Below are 24,501 nucleotides of genomic sequence, written 5' to 3' on the forward strand. Positions count from 1 at the left end.
TTCCATGAATTGCTGGAGTCTACCTTGCAAGATCTTGAGCATTATCTTACTGGCATGTGAAATAAGTGCCACTGTTCGATAGTTTGAACATTCTTTGGTACTTCCCTTTTTTGGTATGGGGATATAGGTTGATTTTTTCCAATCTGTTGGCCATTCTTGTGTTTTCCAAATTTGCTGGCATATGGCATGCATCACCTTGACAGCATCATCTTGCAAGATTTTAAACAGTTCAGCTGGGATACCGTCATCTCCTGCTGCCTTGTTATTAGCAATGCTTCTTAAGGCCCATTCAACCTCACTCTTCAGGATGTCTGGCTCTAGCTCACTGACCACACCGTCAAATCAATCCCCAGTATTATTATCCTTCCTATACAGATCTTCCATATATTCTTTCCACCTTTTCTTGATCTCTTCTGCTTCTGTTAGGTCCTTGCCATCTTTGTTTTTGATCATGCCCATTTTTGCCTGGAATTTACCTCTGATGTTTCTAATTTTCTGGTAGAGGTCTCTTGTCCTTCCTATTCTATTATCTTCTTCCGCTTCTGCGCATTGCTTGTTTAAAAATAATTCCTGATCTCTTCTGGCTAACCTCTGGAATTTTGCATTTAATTGAGCATATCTCCCCCTATCACTGTTGCCTTTTGCTTTCCTTCTTTCTTGGGCTAGTTCCAGTGTCTCAGCAGAAGCCATCTTGCCTTCTTGTTTTTCTTTTTCTTTGGGACGTTTTTTGTTGCTGCCTCCTGAACAATGTTACGAACTTCTGTCCATAGTTCTTCTGGGACCCTACCTACTAAATCTAGTCCCTTAAATCTATTCTTCATCTCCACTGCATATTCATGAGGAATATTAGTGAGCTCATATCTAACTGATCTGTGGGTCTTCCCTATTCTCTTGAGTCTGATTCTAAATTGTGCAATAAGAAGTTTGTGATCTGAACTACAATCAGCTCCAGGTCTTGTTTTTACCGACTGTATAGATGTCCGCCACCTTTGGCTACGAAGGATGTAGTCAATCTGATTTCGGTGTCGACCGTCTGGTGAAGTCCATGTATAAAGTCGTTTCTTAGGTTGTTGGAAGAGAGTGTTCGTTATGCACAGTGAGTTGTCTTGGCAAAATTCTATCAGCCTATGTCCTGCTTCATTTTTTTCTCCCAGACCATGCTTGCCTGTAATTCCAGGTGTCGTTTGACTACCCACCTTAGCATTCCAGTCTCCTGTAATGAAAATAACATCTTCTTTTGGCATACTATCCAGTAGGTGCTGCAGATCCTCATAGAACTGATCTACTTCTGCTTCTTCAGCATCTGTGGTTGGGGCGTATATTTGGATCACTGTGATGTGAAATGGCTTACCCTGAATTCGAATTGAGATCATTCAGTCATTTTTTGGATTGTATCCAAGCACTGCTTTAGCCACTTTATTATTAATTATGAAGGCTACTCCATTTCTTCTGTGGTCCTCTTGTCCACAGTAGTAGATCTGGTGGTCATTTGATGTGAAGTGGCCCATTCCAGTCCATTTCAGTTCACTGACACCCAAAATGTCTATATTTAATCTTGACATCTCCCCAGTAACCACATCCAATTTGCCCTGGCTCATAGATCTTACATTCCAGGTTCCTATGGTGTGTTGATCTTGAGAACATCGGATTCGTCGTTCACCACCAGCACCACCGGCTGCTAGCCGTCCTTTCAGCTTTGAGCTAGCTGCGTCATCACATCTGGGGCTAGTTGAACTTATCCTCTGTTCCTCCCCAGTAGCATTTTGACCATCTTCCGACCTGGGAGTCCCATCTTCTGATGGTATACCGACATATCTCTGGTTGTACTGATCCATTTAGTTTTCATGGGAAGAATACTGGGGTGGGTTGCCGTTTCCTTCCCCAGGAATTGTATTTAGTCTGACCTCTCTGCCATGACCTTCCCGTCTTGGGTGTCCCTTCAAGGTTTAGCTCATGACGTCATTGAGGTTCTCAAGCTCCAGCACCACGTCAAGGTAACGATCTCCTTTGCTGAAGAGAGTGGGTGGTACTTTTTCTCTTTTCAGACAGATCCCTATAAAGCAGGGGTGGGCAACTTCAGGAAAACGGGACCACACACACACATATACACACCCCGTGGGTGCCGAAAACAAGGAAAATATAAAATAAAACCAAAGTGGTGTCCAGAGCAGCTACAGAGCCTCCAAAGGAGCAAAATTAGCTTGCAAACAAGCTAATATCGAACCTTTTTGGTGCTCCTTAGCTGCTCCAGATGCCCTATTGTTTGTAAAAAATACATATTTTAGTGTATTTTGAGCGGTGGCGGGGTCTGTGGCGGCCAAATTTTGGGTGGTGGTGGTGGGGTCTGTGGGGCCACATATTGTATGTTCAAAATTGTTTCTACCCCCTGCAGAATAATTCAACACATAAATGCCTAATAATGCATATGGTGCCTCATTCATATTTGCTTGCACATAAAACACTAAATCCCATTGCCTTCCTATAGATTATCCAGCCTTGTTAAAATAACTCCTTTATTTTTCTTGATTTATAAAGGCTTAATTAGGAGCTTAATTAGGAGCTTGTTCCTATTTATATCAACTGCACAACCTGCACGTTTGAGATTGCGAATACCTCCTTTTGCAAGAAAGTTTCTAGTATTTATACTTTCAAAAGGGACTTCAAACTCTCCAGGAAATGCTAATGTGTTAGTTTACATGGAACATCCTTTTATACCTGTGCATGCATTGTATCATTTAGAAATTTGGAGAAGCAGAGTCTACTGGGAGCCTCTGATTTAGAGTAAGGACAGAGGGGAGACAGGGAATGAAAGAAAAAGGCAGAGTGGTTATGGGCTGGCAAGAGGGATTCATCTATCTGGATATGGCTCACAGGCCACCTCTTTAATATTGGGATATAGATAGATAGATAGATAGATAGATAGATAGAATTTCCTGAGGGCAAGGGTTTGGGCTACTAAGGGCACAATCCTATTTAGACATAAAAAAGTCCCACAACTCCCAGAATTCCCTAGCCACCATGGCTGGCTGGGGAATCCTGGGGGTTGTAGTACTTTTTTCTGTCTCAACGTACATAGGATTGCACCCTAAGTTGTTCCATTCGACCTCTTCAAATGCTATGGTTTTATGGGTAGAATTCAGGAAATGCTTCCTTTTAACTTTTGCTTGTCATCACAACCTATAGACAATCCCAAGAAGCATATACCATTTCGGTTTGTTTAGTGGCTGCTGAATAGCAGCAGAGATATTTTTAGAACTTGGTTTCCTGGGTGATGGTACTGTGAACTCTTTGCTCTTAAGCACAAAGCTTAAATTCTGACACAAAAATTCATAACATCGAATTACTGGATTTTATTTCGGCCTCTGCAGCAACATTTTTATATTTATTTAGATGGCAACATAATTTGGATTTGAGGCTTTTCCTGAGATTAATATTCTCATAGCTACTTGGCTACAGATCACCCATGATTGTGACACTTCTAAGTGCGGTGTTCTCTTCAGTAATCTACATTAATTCTTTATTGTTTTGTGGCTTTTAAAGATATTTAGTCCAAATTGATAATAACAAATGATATTTTTAAATGGTGAAATAGATCCTCAAAACAAATCTTCTGTACTTAAATGTCTAATAAGCCAAGATAAAGTAATTTAAACTCAGTTTTACATTACATATGTTCAGTTAAGCTGGGTATAGTATAATGCAGCAACTAAGGAGGTGAGAAAGGAATTAAAATCTTACCTTAGCCACAAATTCATTGCCTTTGGCAAGATACTGTTCTTTAGATCCAGCTCTTTATCTACAAAATAGGAATAATAATACTGGCCTACCTTTGCAGGGCTTCTGTGAGGATTGCTGAGATGATATCTGTGAAGCTCATTAAATAATAGAAATACACTACATAAATGTTGATGATGCACAGTTTTTGTTACTGTTGAAAAATAATTTTTACATGAATTGTCACTGCCTAGTGTGTTTAAAACTTGCTAACACCCATAGTGGTTGATTAAATGCGTTGTTTTATGTGTATGCAGTTACACTGTTTGCATTGTCATGTGCTGTTCGGTTTCTTAATACAGGTATCTGAAAAAAATGGGAACTCAAGTAAAATAAGCAAGGGTAAGAAAGCCTTTTTGGTATTTCAGTCTGTATTAAGGCTAGTAGATTGATAGATTGATTGTGTATATCTCAGACGTTATCATGTTATCCTGTATAGTATATTTCTGATCCATTGGAAGCATAACTACTAATTGTGGCGTTGGGATTGGACCACAGGATGATGCATCCCTTCCCTTGCCTTCTCAAGTGCAAATTCGTAAGAACATAAGAGGAGTCCTGCTGGATCAAACCAATGATCCATCTGATCCAGAATCTTGTTCCCCAGAGTGGGCAACTGGATGCCTGTGGGAAGCTCACAAGCAGAACTCAAAAGCAACAACCTTTTCCAGATCCTACTCCGCAAGAGCGGGTACTCAGTGGCATACTGCCAGTGATCCTGGAGCCATCATAACTACTAGTCATTGATAGATCTGCCCTCCATGAATTTGGTGAATTTCCTTTTAAATCCATCTAAGCAATGGCCATCATCACATCTTGTGGCAAGAAATCCATAAAGTAATTTAAATGCTCTGTGAACTGCCAATCAGTTTAATTAAATGACCCCACATTCTAGTATTACGAGACTTGCAACTCATTTTGCTCCACTTTCTCCACACCATGTATAATTTTATAAACCTGAATAATGTTTCCTCTTGGTTGTCTTTTTTCCCAAACAACAACACACACACACACACACACACACACACACCCCAGCCAGCTTTTTTGCATCATGAAAGTGCTTGATCATTTTGGTAATCCTTTTCTGCATCTTTTCCAGCTCTACAGTATATCCTTTTTTGAAATTCGGTGACCAGCTTTATACAATATTCCAAGTGTGGCCACAGCATGGATTTGTATAAGGGCATTATGATTCTGGCAGCATTATTTTCTAACTCCCTTTTTAGATAGGGGTCTGGAAAGCTAGCTGCCTGATACCAGGACAGACTCTTTGTCCATCTAGCCTAGTATTGTCTACTCTGACAGGCAGTGGCTTTCCAGCATCTTAGGCAGAGGTCTTTCCTGTCACCTGCTAACTGAAAAGTTTGGCTGAAGATGCCATGAATTGAGCCAGGGGCTTCTGCATGCAATGTGTGTGCACTACCTATTCCCTCTTTCCCCCTCTAGCTGCAGTTAAGGATTTACAATCCTAGTGAAAGATGCTCCTAAACTCCAGGTGGGCATGGTTATGCTAACCTCTGCACTGGGTTTTTATTTGCTTAATAGCACTCTTCTGGTTATAAGCGTGTTTATAAATGTGACAGTGTAAAATTATATATAATGTGTCAGCTGAATACTGATTAAACATGATGATGAGAGTAAGCTAGAATTAATCCATCTAGTTCTTCAGACCCTCACATTGATTTGTGCAGTTACACAATTAATCAGTCTTTTTTGAAACCTCCTTTAATCTCACTATTGTTTTCAGTGGATTTTGGCATGTGCTAGATTGTTCATTAGAGTGAGTGAGCACTGGTGTGAATAAGAAATACAGCAAATACTGCAAATATGATATTCCACAAACATGTTGTAAACACTTTAAAAAAACTATTCTAAGAAGCCAGCTGGATTGCTTTTGGTTCTGTAGGATACACACACAGCTGTAGGACAAACACATTTTACCAGTTATTTGAAATGTAATATTATAATAGAATATCAGGTTGAGAGCAGTTTTAAGTTTTAAATGACACCAAATTTGAAACCTTCTAGAAATGCTCCTATTTCTGGTTTCAGAACTATGGATGCTGACGTTTGCGTTTGCTGGCATGCCATTTCTTTAATGTATGTAAATTGTTTTGAAGTAAATTTCTTACATAAAAAGTAATCTCACGTGCAGCTTTGTGATCTTTAAATCACAGTAACAATCAAAAACTCAATCGTGTTCATTGATGAAAACTAAGGGAGCAATCCTATGCCCTGTAGACAGTTTCTGGGGGGTGATAGGGTACTTCAGATTCCTGGATCTGAGGTCAGAGACAATGCTCTGACCTCAGATAATGGGAATCCAAGTTCCGCACCCCCTCCTCACCAGAATGGAAAGAACTGCACTAGCTTCTTATCTGAGGTCAGGAACTCGACCTCGGAGAGAGAGTAAAGGGGGCATTCTGGTGGGAGGGGAGGGGACTAGAGAGGCCGGGATACGAGCTACCCCTAGGCTTCTCCAGCCTCCTTCCCTCCCCTCTGGAGTATCCCAGTTGATGGGCAAACATGCAGAACAGGAAGAGCAGTGGAGGAGACAATTGCCTCCACTGCTCCTCCTGCCCTGCACTGACTGCTCGTATGTCTCCCAAGTTTGGAGGCTTACAAGCATCGAAGGCAGAAGTCATAGGCTTGTGCCCTAAAGTGCTTTTCTTGACAATTTGGAAGAACTGATGTATCTAAGTTTTGCATCCTTTGTACAATACAGTTACCTTCCTGAGTCTTTTTGATAGAGTGCAGGCTACAAATTTAAATAGAAAACTTACCTGTTTTGTTAGCCTTTGAAGCCACTGTTTTGATAAACTCACTTTTCTAGATATATTTTTCTCTATTTTGGACATTATGTTTTTATATTATGAACTGCTTTATAAATTAATTTTGAAAAGTGGTATATAAATATTATAAAATAAAAAAATTCTGCCCTGCAAACTTGAGTATTTTTCAACAATATTGCGGAAATTTTAAAATATTAGAATAAACTGATGAGCATAATAAGGACATGTCTACAGAACAGCTGCATTTCAACATATTACAATAATACAGGAATTATTTGTCACTCAGTTTCACAAATGGAGTAAATAGATGTGCAAGGAGAAAAAAGGTTAAACATTTAGAACTTAAAGAAAATCCTACAACTACACTATCAGGTTCTGTGGAAAGACAGGCACACATGTCCAAGGAGAAGTCCTCCTTCTGTCCACAGAAGGCTTTGAATCCTGCAAAGGGATCCTGCTGGTGGAAGGGAAGGGAGATAACTTTTGCCACTTTCCCCTGTAGACCCCAGCACTACTTTTCTTGCTGTTCCAGAGCATCCCCCAACACTCTCAAGCAGATTTTCAGAATGTGCAAGGAGCTGCAGGGAGAAAGAGGAATTGGCAAAACTTGCCTTTCCCCACCTTTCACCAGCAGGAGTGACCCATGAGTAGAACTCTGCTGGTGGGACAGTGCTGGGCATGAAGTCTGGATCAAACCCAGATTTATGATACCATAAACCCAGATTTATGATACCATAAACAATAAACATCCTATGCATGTTTAGACAGACAAAAGTCCTACAATTCCCAGCATGTAGGACTGTTTCCTGTCTTCTCATGCATAAGATTGCACCCTTAGAAATGCTTATGTAATAGCATCCGTAGCTGCAATGACATTATGACTTCTGTACTGCGAGGAATGAGTGAACAACCAGCTGGTGCAATTAATATATATCACTATACAACTTTTCAGTTAGAAGATACCAATGTCTTTTACTCAACATATTTACAAATAACAATATATTTGAACACTTTGTGAATATCAGGCTATTGCAAACTAGTGAGAAGATGGGTCACTGTAAAAAATTCCAGTAGGTTTTATTATGTATGCTTGGTAGAACAGAGTTTGTAAGAATATAAAATGAACTCGTTTTGCACCAATGACACAAATTTAGATTTTTCTTTACTGGGGCATGATGCATCCTCTGCAGAAATGCCTAACTGATGAAAATTATTTACTTGCGGCTAAAGGGTAATTGCTTTAGTCCCAATATAGAAACAGTTTTTGAATTGAATTTTCTATGCACCTTGTGTGAACTGTTTATGCCTTTATTGAATCTTAGTATTTATGAATTGAAATCTCTGTGGCTAGTTCAGCAAAGTTCAAAGATAAATGAGACAATACTATTATTTCATCTCAAATGAAAGTTGTTCTTTCATATTGTTCTCCACAAGTTTTATTAGGATCCAAGGATCCTTATTTGTTTAAGCTAATTATTTTAATAACTGATTTTTTAATATACCACTTTCAGTGGTATTGGTACTCACTTGGCTCTTGTGCCCTTTAGTTATTATTATTTATTTTGATTTACAGAATTAAAAGAAATAGTGTTTGTCATCCAGAGTCAAAGGAATTCTTTTCACATGAAGAAAGCAGAAGACCTAAAACAAAATATTTTAAGACAGGCTGCAGCTCTTGGAAAGGTATGAGTAGATTTAGTGGTAAATCTGTTGCCTCTAATTAAAATTTCACATTTGAGATATAATTCTAGAATGCATTAGATATATTTTCTTTAAACATAGAAAGAGCGCGTCTACTCTGTTTGATAATCCTTCCAAGTGTTGGTTCTGTCCCACATTGCACTATTTATCTTCCAGTTTTACCTGCTGAATTTCTATAACTGTTTTCAAAAGTTATGCATGTGCTGTTTGCTCACATTTGCCCATTCCGTCGGTGTGTGTGAATCTTTTTTCCCTATTTAGGCACACCATGCACATTAAAACATGGGCATTCTCACCACCCCAAGCTTGCAATGATGTGTACAATTGCATTAATATTTCTTTTAGTTAATGGAAAGGTCCCAACATGTTAGCATGGATGCTTATACACATTGTTTCCTGTTCATGTACAGTTGCAGAGGGTGTAAAAGTATATATGTTCACTGTTCACACATGCACACAAACTCACATGTACACATGTGTCCTGACAAACCTGGAAATATGGGTTCTTTTGCAGAGGCATGGTGCACACGTGGTAGATTTTATACTGTACTTGGACAAAATGGCAAAATTAGCTCAAGAGCACTGGTAGTTGAAGCAAAGAACTTTTACTTTACCATAAATGTTTACAAAAATAAAATGATTGATTAGTATATCAACAGCCTTGCACTGGACCAACAGACTATTCCTAATAATAGTGACAGAGCAGGAAAAGACAGAGGTGGGGAATTTGCCAAATGAGGAGCAAGAAGGCCACTAATGAAACAGCAAGTGATATTGATGAACTGGAATGTATCTAGATGAGGGTGACAAAGATGGGAAACAAATCCTATGAGGAAAGGTTAAAGAAGCTGCAAATGTTTAACCTGGAGAATAGACATTTAAGAGACGTATCTGAATATTTGATGGGCTGTCACATAGATGATGGAGTAGATTTGTTTTTTGTTGCTCCAGAGGGTAGGACCAGGGTTCAAATTTCAAGAAAAGGATTTAAACCTTAGGAAGAACTTTCTTATGTTACAAGGTGTTTAACAGTGGAGGTGCCTTGGAGGACGGTAAACTATCCCTCAGAAGTTTTTAAGCAGCGGCTGGATGTAGTGATACTGTAGTGATGGATTTCCTGCATCACCAGGGGATTGGACTAAATGATCTTTGATCCCCTTCCATCTCTGATTCTAATCTATATGTACATTACGGACTTGGTTCACACATCATGCTAAGCTATGGTGGGTTGTCATCATGGGTGCTTGCAGGGTGGCTTAGTGTGATGTCCGAATCTGGAGTGTTTTTTCTGTTGTGGGTTGTTTTTCACAAACAAGCTACCCTGAGAATCCATGGCTTGTAGTAGGTTTGTTTAGGGTGGCTTGTTCTCAGGGTGGCTTGTTGTGATGCAAGGGCAATCCTGGCAGGGCAATTTTATTGAGGGTTGTCAGGAATGTCTAGAGAACCGCTTGGTAAGAGCAGGAAAAACCCCTGCCTCTCCTCATGATTACAGTAGTGCCATCACCATTCTCCCTCAGTCCCTTCAGTTTTACTGTTGTGCCTTGAAATTTGTGCAATTTCCCCCTTTGTTTTATTGCTCTGCCATGAAATGTGCATATTTTTAGTGGTCTGCGTCACTTGTTTGCCCTGAAATTTGTGTATCTTTACCCATTCAATCCCTGTTCTGGCTTGAAACCTACATATGTTTAGTGATCCCGCTCAGTGCTCTGTAACCCTCATGTACATCTGACAGGTAGCAACCGAGACCCGTGGAGAGATGCGACAAGCACCAAGTGGGGTGATGGGGAGCCGAAAGAGGCTAGAGGCTACAGGAGAGAAGGAGCTTTAGGGGTGATGTTATTACTTTAGTAGAATGTGAAGCAGCCTTTTTTTTTTTTTAAGTGTTCAATAGGGAGGGAAGCCCTGAGGTGGAGGATGAAATTAGCAAGGACATTGACAAGAGGGGGATAGCTTAGCTAAATAGCAGACAGGCAGTCTTGCAAGTAAAATGGAGGGGGAACTTGCGTAAATGTGCAAGACCCTGAAAAAAGTTGTGAATGCGTTCTTGCATTTGTAAGGGCTCAGAAAATTATTTCTTTTGTGCGATCTGATGCAGGAGGGGGCGGGGAGTTTCCATTGTGAGCTGGCAACCCCAGCAGAAAGAGTGCTGGCATAGGGAACGAGGAAATGAGGATTTCTGCTGCACAGCTCCCTGGGATACACACTGGCAGCAGCCTGGAGGACTGAGAGGGATTGAAGGAGAACAAGCCATGGCAAGCCACTGAGCAGGTGACCATCTGTTAGGAGTGATGGACAAGCCTGGTACCCACCATGGCTTATTCTCACGGTGCCCTAGTGTTATGTGCGAACTCTCCCATTACTGGGTCCAAGCACTTTTGACTTGCTAGATACAAACTCTGTTTGGCAGTTACTGAAATGACTAGCTCATCCTTGCCTAAGCTTTTCACTCTGGCTCTGAACTGAGATGTTTGGCCTGGAAATTCGTATGTGGGAGGGTTCAACAGTGAATCCACCAAGTAGCCTAGAGAAGTGATAGTAGGAAAATGGTTGGCTTTTAGCACAAAATATTGTGTTTAAGTCGGGGGTGGGCATCTTATGGCCCTCTAGATGTTTTGGCTTACAGCTCCCATCAGCCTTAGCCAGCATAGCTAGTGGTGAGGGGAGTTGTAGGCCAAAACATATCAAGGGCCACAAGTTGCCCACCCTTGCTTTAATTACAGCTCTGCTCACCTAAATTAATAATTGAAAACTTACCAGGTTACAACTAGATGTCAGTGTTACATAAACTGTTAAACGTAATTGGGTTTTTTGGTTACATAACTCTTATGCAAATTATTCCAGAAATTTGTATTTCCCCAAATTAAGGCTTGTCTTAAGTATGAAACCAGAACCTTCTCCTCTGAACCTCCTTGAGCTGTTTTGGTTCTCTTGCATTCTAGGGCTATTAATTGATCTGTTCATTTATTACTTTCTACATTTCTAATCCTTCCTTTCATCCAAGGAGCTCAGATTGGCATATATGGTTCTCCTTCTCCCCCCACCCCTTTATTCTCACAAGAACCTTGTCAAGTAGGTTAGGCTGAATGATAAGGACTGGTCCAAGGTCATCTGATGAGCTTTATGGATGAGTGGGGATTTGAACCAAAGATTTCCTGGTCCCTGTCTGATCTGCGTCTTTTCACTGACCATATATAGCAGGGTTAGACAATGTAAGTCCAAGAGGCATGTTTGCCTCTCCATCCCAAGACTTCCTCCCTCATAACCCTTCCCAGCCCAAGCCACTGCTATAAGGCAATTTATCCATGGATCAGCTCTTTTGGGGCACAAAGTCTTAGCAGGACAAATACAGCCAGTAGGGCTTATATGGCCTACCCATCTTTCCCATTATGTTTTAAATGGTTTCTAGTAGTGCTTGGAAAAACGTATGTTGCATAAGCTTTTAATTACACTGCCTGCTACTCAAAATGTTATCTACCGCTATGTAGACTCAGCTTTTTTTTTAATATGTCCCAACTTTCTCAGAATTCAGCAGTGAGCTCTGCACTCCTCTTGTAGCTTGATAGTAGTCATGCAGATATATAGAGAACCTGCTGCTGGTGATGAATGGATGGTTGATATGGTGTAGGAGAAAACTATGGAAATTATGCGTGAAGGGTGCATTCTGGAATGCATGCAAAAATGGTGGTAGAACAATAGTGGCCTTGTAGGGCTTTTGTGCTTGTACATGGTTTCTAAACAGGATAAGAAAGCATTTTGCATCTACAGCACCACTTGGTCAGCACACACACTTCTCTCTTTAAAGCCTTTGAGCTTTCACCAGCTTTTTACTTTGCAGTGTCACACTAACAATAGCACAGTCTGTTTTCCTTTTTTGCATGACCTTTTTATCCTTCCTTGAAAGACACTTCTGATGATGGTTTTGAGTCCTTATAGTAATCCATTCAAACATGTTTGGCTTGCATTTGTCAACACTTCATATAAGTGTCATACCTTCACCACAATGTGGTAACTTGTAAATTGATCTTAGTTTCTGAAAGACTGAGCACTTGATTGTGATATGGGTAATAAGTTTCATCTGGCTTCTCACTCATCTTTTCCATAATTTATTATTGGTCTGTATTGACAAAGGGAATCTAACACTTCTTGAGTGGGGTAAATGTAAATTCAAGTATGACAGAGAGACAAAACTTTAAAATACAATAATCATTTGTGCCTTGGAACAGATAAGAGGAGTGGTAATTCTTGATTTAGTACTAAGCAGTATGCAGGATCTTGATCCTGGATGGTACCCAATGCTATGGTAATGCACAGTGAATTCCCCACAACCTCTTTCCCATAGCAGCCTCCTATGCCTCCCAAAAAACATGTCCTGAGGTCAGGGATCCTAAGGAGAGGCCTGACATGTGAAGCAGTAGGCTCTAGTGTGAGTCAGGAATCACTGACCATTGGATGGAGGCAACTTGCGCAGGAAGGAGACAAGCTAAGGGCGCGATCCTATGCATGTTTAGACAGAAAAAAGTCCTACAACTCCCAGTATTCTCCAGCCAGCCAAAATACAGATAAACAGCAGCTGTAGAAAAAAACAACAAAATAATTATAGCTAATTAATTAGAATTAAAAAGCTCAAGCAAACAGGATGAATTTGGCCTGCTGTCCAGAGATAATAGTGTTCGTTCCACATAAATCTCCCTGGGTAAGCGATTTTACAACTGGGCTCCTAGTTACCCACCTAACCTCTGAAAGTAGAGGTGCGTAGCGAAGGCCTCAGAAGATTTTAATTAGTGAGTAAGGGCATGTGGAAGACATCAGTTCTTCAAATATCCTGTTCCCAAACAGTAACCTCCTAGCTACTAAGTGCTACACCATATAATAAGGTTTTGTGGTGCTCAGGCTTTTGTACTGTATAGGAGAAGATAATTATAGGACTCCAGATTTGAGGGCCTTCAGAAAAGTGTCCTGTAGGACCTTTCCTACACTGGAGGGCCTCCCCAGCTTTGGGTTTACCTGGCCACAGAATCAGGCAGCTATGAACCGCTATTTTAAATTTTACACAGTGCTCAGGAGTGATGCTACACTGGGCAGTCCAGGCCATTGTTGAAGATATATAATGGCAGTTCACAGCTGTCATGACCCCCAGCCCTTGAACTTTCCAGTGTGCAGCAGAAGATTCTGATGAGGACTCAGGATTGCTCATTCCTCAGGCCACTTCTTTGGGAGTATGACAGTCAATGCCTTATTCAGGTCCCTCCCAGCCAGAGAACACAGCCCTCGCATTGTTATCTGGCTCAGAGATAAGTCCCCAGCAGAACCTCCAATCTTGCAGAACTCACAAGCTACAAAATCAGGTGTGTGCCCTTTAACAGTCAAGTTACCTCTTTCAGGAAGGGCAGAGCTGACCACACTATACATCTTGTCAGTCTACATAAGACTTCAGTTGGCTTTAGTTCCCTGCTATTTTAGTAGGAGTTCTAGCCACAAGGGCCCACTTGGAGCTAAGGTCCCATTTTTTCCTGCCTTGATTTGACTCCCATTAGATGCTACCAGCTTTCTCTGCAAGGCTCAAGGAACCATAGAACAGGACAATAGCTTCCTGGCACAGGGGGCTTAGGGCAAGCAGTAGTGCTCTAGGACCCTAACAGCTGCCCAAGGTGCCATGTGCTGAGGCCAGGCCAGGAGAATTTATTATTTTGGCTTGGGTAGTTCTGTGGGTTAGATCCAGAATAAGTTAGTTGCACTTAGTTCCCACTGAAATCAGTAGGACTTCATCACTTAAGTCCCACTGATTTCAGTGGGAACTAAGTGCAACTAGCTTAGTTTAGATTCAACCCCATGTCTTTTGCCTCCATTATTTAGGAAATATGATTTAAAATGTAGCAGCACTGTTCTAGACTAAAATCTAGAAAGAAAATGTTGTCAAGATGCTCAAATGTTTGAATATTCACCATGGGCAGTATCCTATACTACTCAGCAGCTAGCAGAACCAAAATCGTTGTTTCAGAAACATTCGGAAACAAACAACAATGCTAGTTTTCACAACAGCAAAGGTCAGCAGAGCTCACAAAAGGGAGCTCCACTGACTTGCTGTGTTCCGGAAACTAGCGTTGCCACTTGTTTCCAGGACTATTTTTGGACCTGCTAGTTCCTGTTGTGTGAGCAGTTGGTTCCACTTCCTCAAGAGAACCAGCAGAGGTGCAATTGCAGTTTAGGATACTGTCCCATGTTTTCATCCTGGTGCATCAAATATAAAGGTGCAAGCAACATTTGCAGTCCGTTAAAAAAAGAAATAAAAAAAGACAAAGATCAAATCCCTCTGACCTCAAATTGAATAAAATGATATTCTTCAGGACTGTCATGTATTAGAAATATTCTCTCATTGCTCTTTTCCCCAGTGCATTCTTTTTTAAAAACATATTTTAGATATAGGCAGAGTACTAAGGCTTTAGATAGGTAGTCTTTGAGTACTAGATGTTGATTCATATATTACCAGGTTAAACCATTTAATGTGAACTTGCTGATGTTTCTGGAATCTGTCCTGGGAATAGTTTTGTTGACTTTTGCACATAATTAATGCCACAATAGAAAATAGCAACTAGGTTAGTATGGTATAGTGGCCCATGTCCTGGAAGTCCATGTTCAAATCACTGCTCAGCCATGAAGCTCAGGGGGTGGTTTAGGGCAAGTTACTACCATAACCTACTCCCCAGGATTTTTGTGAGATTAAAATGCCACTCAGAGCACCTTGGAGGAAAGACAGGATACAAATGAGGCAAACAAATAAATAGGAAATAACTGAAAGCAAACATTAAAGTGGCAGGTCAAATTAGAGAGTTGTACAGTAATGTCAGCATGGAAACTGAGCCAATAGAGCCCCAGAGCAGTTCTGATTCTGAGGAGGAACAGCAATCCGTGGGAGAGGAGCTTGCTCATCCCTCACAAGCACAGCAGCTGGCAGAGATTCCTCCTGTCAGCATTCCTGGGATAGATAGTGACCCTGGCAGTGAGAGAGCGCTGGAGGGGGGCTTGCTGGATGCTCGGCGCAGACGCAGGGAGCGACGACAGATGGAGGGCGTAGAAAGGAGGCGTAGTGCTCACATGGCTCGCAAACAACGGTCGCATCCCGAGGACCCAAGGGAAAGAGGGAGGATCTCTCCCTAGCCCATAAGTTCAGGGTCTTCCCGTGGTTCTCCTTCAAACGGGGACCAACTGCCTTACCTGGAGCTTAGGCTACTCTGCTATCTTTCCCCAGTGCTGTTCCTTGCTTTGCCGCTAGTGATTAGTATCTGAAAGAGTCATAAAGTAATAAAGGAATAAAGTATCAGAAAGAATTCCTCATTGTCTGTTTCCTGAGTTGGCTATTGGTGGGGACTGCAAGAGGCAGCTAGGGCACTCCTGACAAGTAACTAGTGTTACAGGTGAATTAAATGGGCGAGTGTCAGCTGTTTGGGATCAGCGTTAGAAAATTTTATTGTCCATACTAATGAGCTTTCCCATTTTGGTTTATTATACTTGCCAAATACATAATTACAAGATGCCCTGTGTAGTTTCCATCAGTCTTGCAAGTGGATTGTTAATTTTTCTATATTCATTTTTTACTGCCACATGTTCACATTTATTTTGATGTGAAGTAGTAGCAATAAAACATTCTGTTTCCTGCTAGCATTTGGAGATGTTAATTGGCATACACAGTGTAGTTTAGTGGAGGAGGAAAATGTGAAGCCTTACTGTTTTTCCGAAAGGAACCACTTCATTGAAGGGGAACATCCTTTATTTAAAATGATACATGGCATGATTAAGACACACTGAAATAATTTGGATTGGTGCAAATCACTGCTGTCACCTGGTGTAGCTGTTTCAGCTGTACTTGTGCAGGGTTCCAAGGGATTGTACCCCTTGGGCCCCAATCCACAGGGACATTCTCCTGCACCAGCCACACTGAAATAAATCCATCCATTTCAGTGAGCCATGTGCAGAAGAATTTCCCAGAGAGTTGTGACCCTAATAGGAGAGGGATCAGAATTCACTACCACATCTTACATGCAAGCACATGTAACTGAGAGGCAGCTTTTTTTTTTTTTTTAATTAACAGCCAGTTTGGGAACTGTGTCTTGCATGTTACAGTCTTCAGACATGTGTCTATATTTCACATTCTGTTTTTCCGATTCAGAAAGCATGGGCAGAGAAATTATAGGCAAGGATGTCTTTGCCCATGTTTGCTCCACCCCAGTCAACATCTGTATGAATATACAGTCCTGAAGTGCAACTTTCATAGTAAAAATGTCTATGTAATTTCTATGTAAAAAAAAAGTCCTCCCCTCCTTAAGAGTGATAGAAAGCATTTAATTGTACCTTTCAAAATGTTGGTGAGATTAGTATCTGAGTCAAGTGGAACTTGCTGGAATAATTTTACAGTTACCACAGTAGTTCTGCTTAAACTCTATTTATATAGAACTCTTTTAATTGGCACTGAACAACATTACAAATTTATTTATTTATTTAAAACATTTGTATCCCTCCCTATATCGTTAAGATCTCAGGGCGGCATACAGATAAAATCAATTTAAACAGTATAAAACAATAAATACTTTAAACAGCTAAAAACATATTAAACCATGGACAAGCTAATACCAATTAAAATCTAAAACAATAAAACAGGTAAAACAGTGTGCTACTTTAGGGAATGCATTTAGCTCTCAAAGGCTTTGGTAAAAAGCCATGTTTTTACTTGGCGCTGAAACAAGACCAATGTCTGAGCCAATCGGGACTCCAAGGGGAGGGCATTCCACAACTGGGGTGCCACAGCAGAGAAGACCCTCTCCCACATCCCACCATAGTGTATGTCTCGCCCTGGTGGGACGCAGGGGAGGGCCCCTCCAACAGATCTCAGTCCTTGGGCAGGCATATATCGGGAGAGGCACCCTATCAAATATCGAGGTCCCAAGCTGTTTAGGGCTTTAAATGTCATCACCAAAACCTTGAATTCTGACTGGAAGCGTATTGGCAGCCAGTGCAATCCCTTTAAAACTGATGTTATATGACTTTTTATAAGATGTTCCAGTCAGCAGTCTAGCTGCTGCGTTTTGCACTAGCTGCAACTTCCGAGTGTAGTGTAGTGGTGAGAGTGATGGACTGGGAGCTGGGAGATCCGGGTTCTAGTCCTCACTTGGCCATGGAAGCTCACTGGGTGACTTTGGGCCAGTCACAGACTCTCAGCCCAACCTACCTCACAGGGTTGTTGTTGTGAGGATACAACGGAGACGAGGAGGATAATGTAAGCCGCCTTGGGTTCCTTGCAAGAGGAAAAAAGGCGGGATATAAATGCAATAATAAATAAAAAGGGCAGCCCCATGTAAAGTGCATTGCAGTAGTCTAATTGGGAAGTTACCAGTGCATGTACTACCGTGGCTAGGTTATCCCTGGCCAGGAAAGGCCATAGCTGGTGGATCAGCTGAAGCTGGTCCCGAGTACTCCAGGCCATGGAGTCCACCTGGAGCTCCAGTGACAGGGATGGGTCTAGGAGTACTCCCAAGCTACGCACCTGCTCCTTCAGGGGGAGTGCATCCCCATCCAGGACAGGTCGCTTACCCAATTCCCAGACTCGTGAACCACCAATCTACAGAGCTTCCATCTTGTCAGTATTTAGTTTCAGTTTATTGGCCCTCATCCAGCCCATTACAGTCTCCAGGCACTGGTCCAGCACCTTCACCACCTCAGCCGACTCGAACAACAAGGAGAAATAGAGCTGAGTATCATCAGTGTACTAGTGACACCCCACCCCAAAACTCCTAATGACCTCACCCAACGGCTTCATATAGATGTTGAACAGCATAGGGAATAGAACCCTGTGGCACCCCACAGCTTAATAGCCATGGGGTAGAACAGGAATCCCCCAATACCACTATCTGGAATTGGCCCCACAGGTAGGAGCGGAACCACTGTAGCACAGTGCCCCCAACTCCCATCCCGCACAGGCAAGCCAGTAAGACACCATGGTTAATGGTGTCAAAAGCCACTGAGAGATCCAGGAAGATCAACGGGATAGCACTCCCCCTGTCTTTCACCCGGAGTAGGTTGTCAGTCAGAGCAACCACGGCCATTTCAGTGCTGTACCCTGGCTTGAAGACAGACTGAAAAGGGTCCAGATAATCAGTTTCCTCCAAGAACATCTGAAGCTGCCCAACTACCACACACTCAAGCACCTTGCCCAAAAAGGAAACATTAGCAATGGGGCGATAGTTCTCACATGCTTCTGGGTCCAGGGAGGTCTTCTTCAGGAGAAGGTGCACTATAGCCTCTTTCAAGGCGCCAGGCACCAACCACCCCCTGACAGAAGGAAGCATTTACCACCCCATGGGCCCACCCAGCTAATCCACGTGTGCTAGATCGTATTAGCCAAGATGGGCAAGGGTCAAGCTTACATATGGTGGGACAGACTGCTCAAAGCATCTTGTCCATATCATCAGGCTGCAACAACTGAAACTGATCCCAGGAAACACAACCGGATGGAACACTGGACACCTCCCCAGACTCTACGATAACTGTGGCATCAAGTTCTGAGCGAATACGAGTGACTTTCTCCTTGAAGTGCCTAGCAAATTTATTACAGCAAATGACGGAGAGTTCCAATCCCAATTGCTCTGAACCCAAGCATGTTAACCTTAATTTCTGATGTGATAATTTAACATCATTTTAGTAAATCTCTTTTTAAATTTTGCATGCTTTTCAACTTTATTGAAATAATATAATTATACTAATGTTGCATTATTTATTCAGGAGCAGAATTAATTGAGATAATATCCTTGCAATTTTCACATGAAAGAAACAATCTGCTTTCATATATAAAAATATTGAAGTTTGTTAAGTATTGTATACCAGGTTTTGCAACTGAGCAGAGCTTTAAAATATGAAAATCTTCCATATGTATAAGATTGTCAGCTACATGCTATTTTCGAAGAGACAGAATTCTATTAGAATATAATTCTAGTAATGGACTCTATATTCAAAACAGCAGAAATATAAATGCATTTAGTCCTTCCAACTACACCCTGAATTTAAATGAACAGTGTAATTGCAGGCAGGCTGCCAAATTGCCTGTACAGCCTGGAGCAAACAACAAGTAATATGTGGAATTTATAGCAACCTAATCATTTTATATTCCCAGTCACTGACTTTAATCCAATGATAGTCTGAGCATCCCAAAGGAGCCTAAGAGAATTAGCCTAAGCCTCCAAAATCAAAATGAGTTTCATAAGCCTGGGGCAATTAATTCACATAGATCTCTTAGGTAATTTCACATTTTTACTGTCCTGTCCTGACGATTAAGATGTTTTCCATACAGAAAAATGAAAATATTTGAAGTCACAAATATTTAGATTAAGAAATTAAGGAGTTCACTCTCAAATTCACATCAGTTTCAAGTTTAGTCCCCAACTCATTTTATCCTTATATTTTTTTTTAAATACTTTGTTTTAATAGATTTGGATCTTTGAAAGTATGTTCAGCCAGTTCCTGCAAACACCACGTAAAACAATGGATGATATGGGAAAAACAGACACAACGCAAGTGCATCTCTGAGTATTTCGGAGCCACAGTATTTGAATAAACATGACAAGCTGCAGGTTATAAACAATAGTAAATTATAATCACCACAGCCCTACAGATATGGGTAGTCTACACAGAACACAGAATAATGAATATCACTATAACTACAGTGACACCATTGCAAGGCAGTTGAGCAGATCCATCCTGTTACTTTACCTATCAAGCTGAAATTCTAATATTACTAATGTAGTAGGCATAGAGGATTCCTTTGGGATGCTACATAGATGGAACAAGTTAAGTACCACAAGCTTTCTTATACCCTCTTATTGGAGAATTCGGCACCATGCAACAGGTTTGTACAGTGCCACTGCATAAGTTCTGATATTGGTGGCTATGGCTCATGCTTCAGCACCAACATATACTGATATGCCAACAAGACATCCTACATAAACATACAATAGCAGCATGGTACCACCAGTCATAACTGTACACTGAAACAGTAACAACATCTGAACGTTTGTCCCTGGCTTCATAAACCACGTCTTATAAAGCCATGGACAAGTGCCATGGCCACATGCTTCTCCCTGCTCCCTTTCCCCTCCCTTCCTCACATCATGCGCTAGCTTCATTGTGGAGATCCCGGCTTGCATCAAGCCAGAGTCCTCTGCTATATCTTAACCAGGCAACTGTGGCATAATGTTAATTAACCACCAGGATAATAAGCTAGAATCAAATCTGTACCGGCTTTACATTTGTTATATGTGGACAATGTTTTTAATGCTGTTTTTATGTGTTTTATTGACTTATTGTATGTATTTTTTTATCTTGCTGTAAGCAGCCCTGAGAACATGATTAAGGGTGGCATATAAATATTTTAAATAAATAAGCAAGCTTGCTTTGAAGTCTTATGATTCTAGCATGAATGAACCATAGAATGGCCCTCCCACGGCCCGTTTTATGGTGTAGAAATATAACTGACCCAGTGCAAGCTGATAATCAACTGATTTGTGTTTGTGCCAGAATTCTGCAGAGAGAACTCACCCACCCACATATCATCCTCAGTATCACACATTATGTATGTGTGGCTCTTCTGTGGGTCAATATTTATTCTCAGGATTTACAAGCTTCATTAGATATAAGAACATAGACAGATGAAAGAGCATAAGAAGCTGCCTTATGCTGAGACAGAGTATCTCTCCATCAGGCCTAGCACTGTCTTCTCCAGGGTCTCAGGCAGGGGTTATTCCCATCATCTACTACCTGATTCTTTTTAACTGGAAATTCCATTAATTGAATTTGCAACCTTCTGCATGCAAAGCATGCACGCTACCACTGAGTAACTGTTGCTGGCTGTAAAGCACAAATCATTAAACAAAAACAGAAAAGAGATATCACACAAAATGTGTACAAAGGAAGCAGGCTGAATACTAGAAGGACAATAAAGGTGGCAATACCACAGTGAAACCATAATAATAATATGCTGTTAAAATACCATAATTGTAAAAGGAACTTTTAACCCAGTAATTCATGACATTTAAAAGGAACTAACGGAAGGGAAAACTACCAGAAGTACAAGCTGGGTTTCGAAGAGGCAGAAGAACTAGAGATCAAATCGCCAACTTTCGCTGGATCATGGAGAAAGCGAGAGAATTCCAGAAAAACGTCTATTTCTGCTTCATTGACTACGCTAAAGCCTTTAATTGTGTGGATCACAACAAACTGTGGCAAATTCTGAAAGAGATGGGGGTACCAGACCACCTTACCTGTCTCCTGAGAAATTTGTACGAGGATCAAGAAGCAACAGTAAGAACCAGACATGGAACAACCGATTGGTTCAAAATTGGGAAAGGAGTACGACAAGGCTGCATATTGTCGCCCTGCTTGTTTAACTTATATGCAGAGTACATCATGAGAAACGCCAGGTTGGATGAATCACAGGTCGGAATTAAGATTGCCAGGAGCATTATCAACAACCTCAGATACGCAGACGATACCACCCTAATGGCAGAAAGCGAAGAGGATCTAAAGAGCCTCTTGTTGAGGGTGAAAGTGGAGAGTGCAAAAGCTGGTTTGAAACTCAACATTAAAAAAACAAAGATCATGTCATCTGGCCCCATCACTTCCTGGCATATGGAAGGGGAAGAAATGGAAGCAGTGACAGATTTTATTTTCTTGGGCTCCAAGATCACTGCAGACAGTGACTGTAGCCATGAAATTAAAAGACGCTTGCTCCTTGGGAGGAAAGCTATGGCAAACCTAGACAGCATAGTAAGAAGCAGAGACATCACCTTGCCGACAAAGGTCCATCTAATCAAAGCTATGGTTTTCCCAGTAGTAATGTATGGCTGTGAGAGCTGGACTATAAGGAAGGCTGAGCGCCAAAGAACTGATGTTTTCGAACTGTGGTGCTGGAGAAGACTCTTACGAGTCCCCTGGACTGCAAGGAGGTCAAATCAGTCCATCCTAAAGGAAATCAACCTGGAGTGCTCATTGGAAGGACAGATACTGAAGCTGAAGCTCAAATATTTTGGCCACCTAATGAGAAGAGAAAACTCTCTAGAAAAGATCCTGATGCTGGGAAAGACTGAAGGCAAAAGGAGAAGGGGATGACAGAGGATGAGATGGCTAGATAGCATCACTGATGCAATGAATATGGACTTCAGCACGCTCCGGGAGAGCGTCCATGGGGTCACGAAGAGTCGTACACGACTGAATGACTGAACAACAACAAAGGAATGGAAAGGACTAAACCTATCTTTGCTTGGAAAAATAGCACTCATCACGATGATATGTCTACCCAAGTTTTTTATTTCCCGTTCAAACTCTCCCTATAAAAACTATAGCTGAAAACTTTTAGAAATGGCAAAAAAGCTGGAAACATTTTGTATTATGGGGGGTTCAAAATAGGTATAGGCACCTAAAAGTGGGGCTATGCTTCCCCAATCTAAAAATATACTATGATGGTGCACCAGTAAAGCAATTGATACACCTCATTCAAAATGACAAAGAAATACAGAAGTTGTTAATCAAATACCATTGATTCAAGAACTCTCATTTCAGCCTCTTAAGCACAGTATTCTTGCCATAATTGAGAAACCCTTCTTGCATGTGGGTTCATCTACATGGGAAAGGTAGGTTAAAGTTTTTGTTCCACCGACCTCTACCTTACTGTATTTCCTAGATCATCCTCAATTTCAAGATTCAAGTACATATGCAATGTACATGGATTGGGAATTAGGTGGTACTGACAGATTAAGAGGACTTGTTTGAAAAACAAAGACCAGTAACAGAGGATAAAATATTAAGAGAATTACAGGGGAAAGCAAACTAAGGGCATCTCTGTACTAGCCTAAAATCCTGCATTTAAAATGGGTTTTTCTGCTCCTGTTTTAAATGCAGGATCACAACGACTCCTTTTTTCACCCGCTTCCTTTCCCCCCTCCCCTTTCCCCCTCCTCCCCATATCTGAGTCTTCCATTACCGTTCATTGATCTTGCTTCTCCTGCTTTTCCTCTTTTTCATGGAGGGAACTCAAGCGGAACACAATGGGGTAATTTGATAGCTCATTATCTGTGATCAATTTAAAAACAGAACAAAGGACATTTAGTGCAGGAGACGCCTTGGAGGTTCACAGCATCATGTAAAGAGCCCACCAGCTTCTGTGAAGGAGCAATCTCAATCGCAGGATAAAAGCTCCATGTGAAGAAAGCCTAACTGGCTGCTCATTTCAACTCAGTGGCCTTTAACACTGACTGAAAACCACCGCATTCAATTTGAAGGAGTATATCTATGAATGGCAGCAGAGGTATATGGGGATTCATGGAGGTTAAAGGAAGTTTGGGAGAGTGATTGGGAACAAAAATACTGGAAGCAAGCTGGAAATCAATGTGGTGCTAGGAACCATTAAGAACCACATCAGCCCAGTCTAAATGTGGTTTATAGCTGCCACCTCACCACAGTGAGATTATGCCACATAAACTGAGAGCTATTGTCATTATGCTGGAGAGGATCTCATTCCAGGGAAACACTAATGCACATGTGGTGTGGAGATGTTTATGTGCAAGCATTTTGGTCAAACAACTTTAAAGAAATTTCAGGCATGACACATCAACAATTGCACAAAACCATTATAAGCACTTTTATCCATTTGTGATGATGTAATGTGTATGTAAGCCATAAAGAATTAGTCTCTCTCTTATTAGCAGTAGCACATATGGAGATAGCAAAAGAGTGGAAAACCAAGTCAGGATATACAGTCCAAGGGTGCTATACCAGGATTTGGCAAGTGGCATTAGCCAAGAAGCTCACTCATGACAGTAGATGGATTAGGGGGATGACCAGCAAGGTGATGCTCAAAATCCTACAAGCTAGGCTTCAGCAGTATGCGAACCAAGAACTACCGGAAGTACAAGCGGGGTTTCGAAGAGGCAGAGGAACTAGAGATCAAATTGCCAACATTTGCTGGATCATGGAGAAAGCAAGAGAATTCCAGAAAAACATCTATTTCTGCTTCATTGACTAGGCTAAAGCCTTTGATTGTGTGGATCACAACAAACTGTGGCAAATTCTTAAAGTGATGGGAGTACCAGACCACCTTACCTGTCTCCTGAGAAACCTGTACGAGGGTCAAGAAGCAACATTAAGAACAAGACATGGAACAACCGATTGGTTCAAAATTGGCAACAGAGTACGACAA

General features: G+C 41.3%; 1 protein-coding gene across 7 annotated transcripts in view; it reads left to right on the forward strand.

The window, feature by feature from the left end:
* The window catches only part of B3GLCT (beta 3-glucosyltransferase), a 157,405-nt gene that overhangs the window by 61,160 nt on the left and 71,744 nt on the right, over positions 1 to 24,501 (forward strand). For 6 of the 7 annotated variants that reach the window (XR_014789020.1, XM_084842973.1, XM_084842974.1 and 3 more), the window contains exons 3-4: positions 4,077 to 4,116; positions 8,140 to 8,249. Coding sequence is in view for 6 of the 7 variants with exons in the window: in XM_084842973.1 (XP_084699099.1) it covers positions 4,077 to 4,116; positions 8,140 to 8,249 (150 nt within the window). In the remaining variant the exon portion in view is untranslated. Of the gene's footprint in view, positions 1 to 1,729; positions 1,802 to 4,076; positions 4,117 to 8,139; positions 8,250 to 24,501 lie in introns of those variants that run through there. The other variant, XM_084842978.1, reaches the window with a different exon arrangement.

This window comes from Heloderma suspectum, chromosome 3, assembly GCF_057233095.1.
Source record: "Heloderma suspectum isolate Gila_16-S chromosome 3, 16-S_ref, whole genome shotgun sequence".
Taxonomy (NCBI): Eukaryota; Metazoa; Chordata; class Lepidosauria; order Squamata; family Helodermatidae; genus Heloderma; species Heloderma suspectum.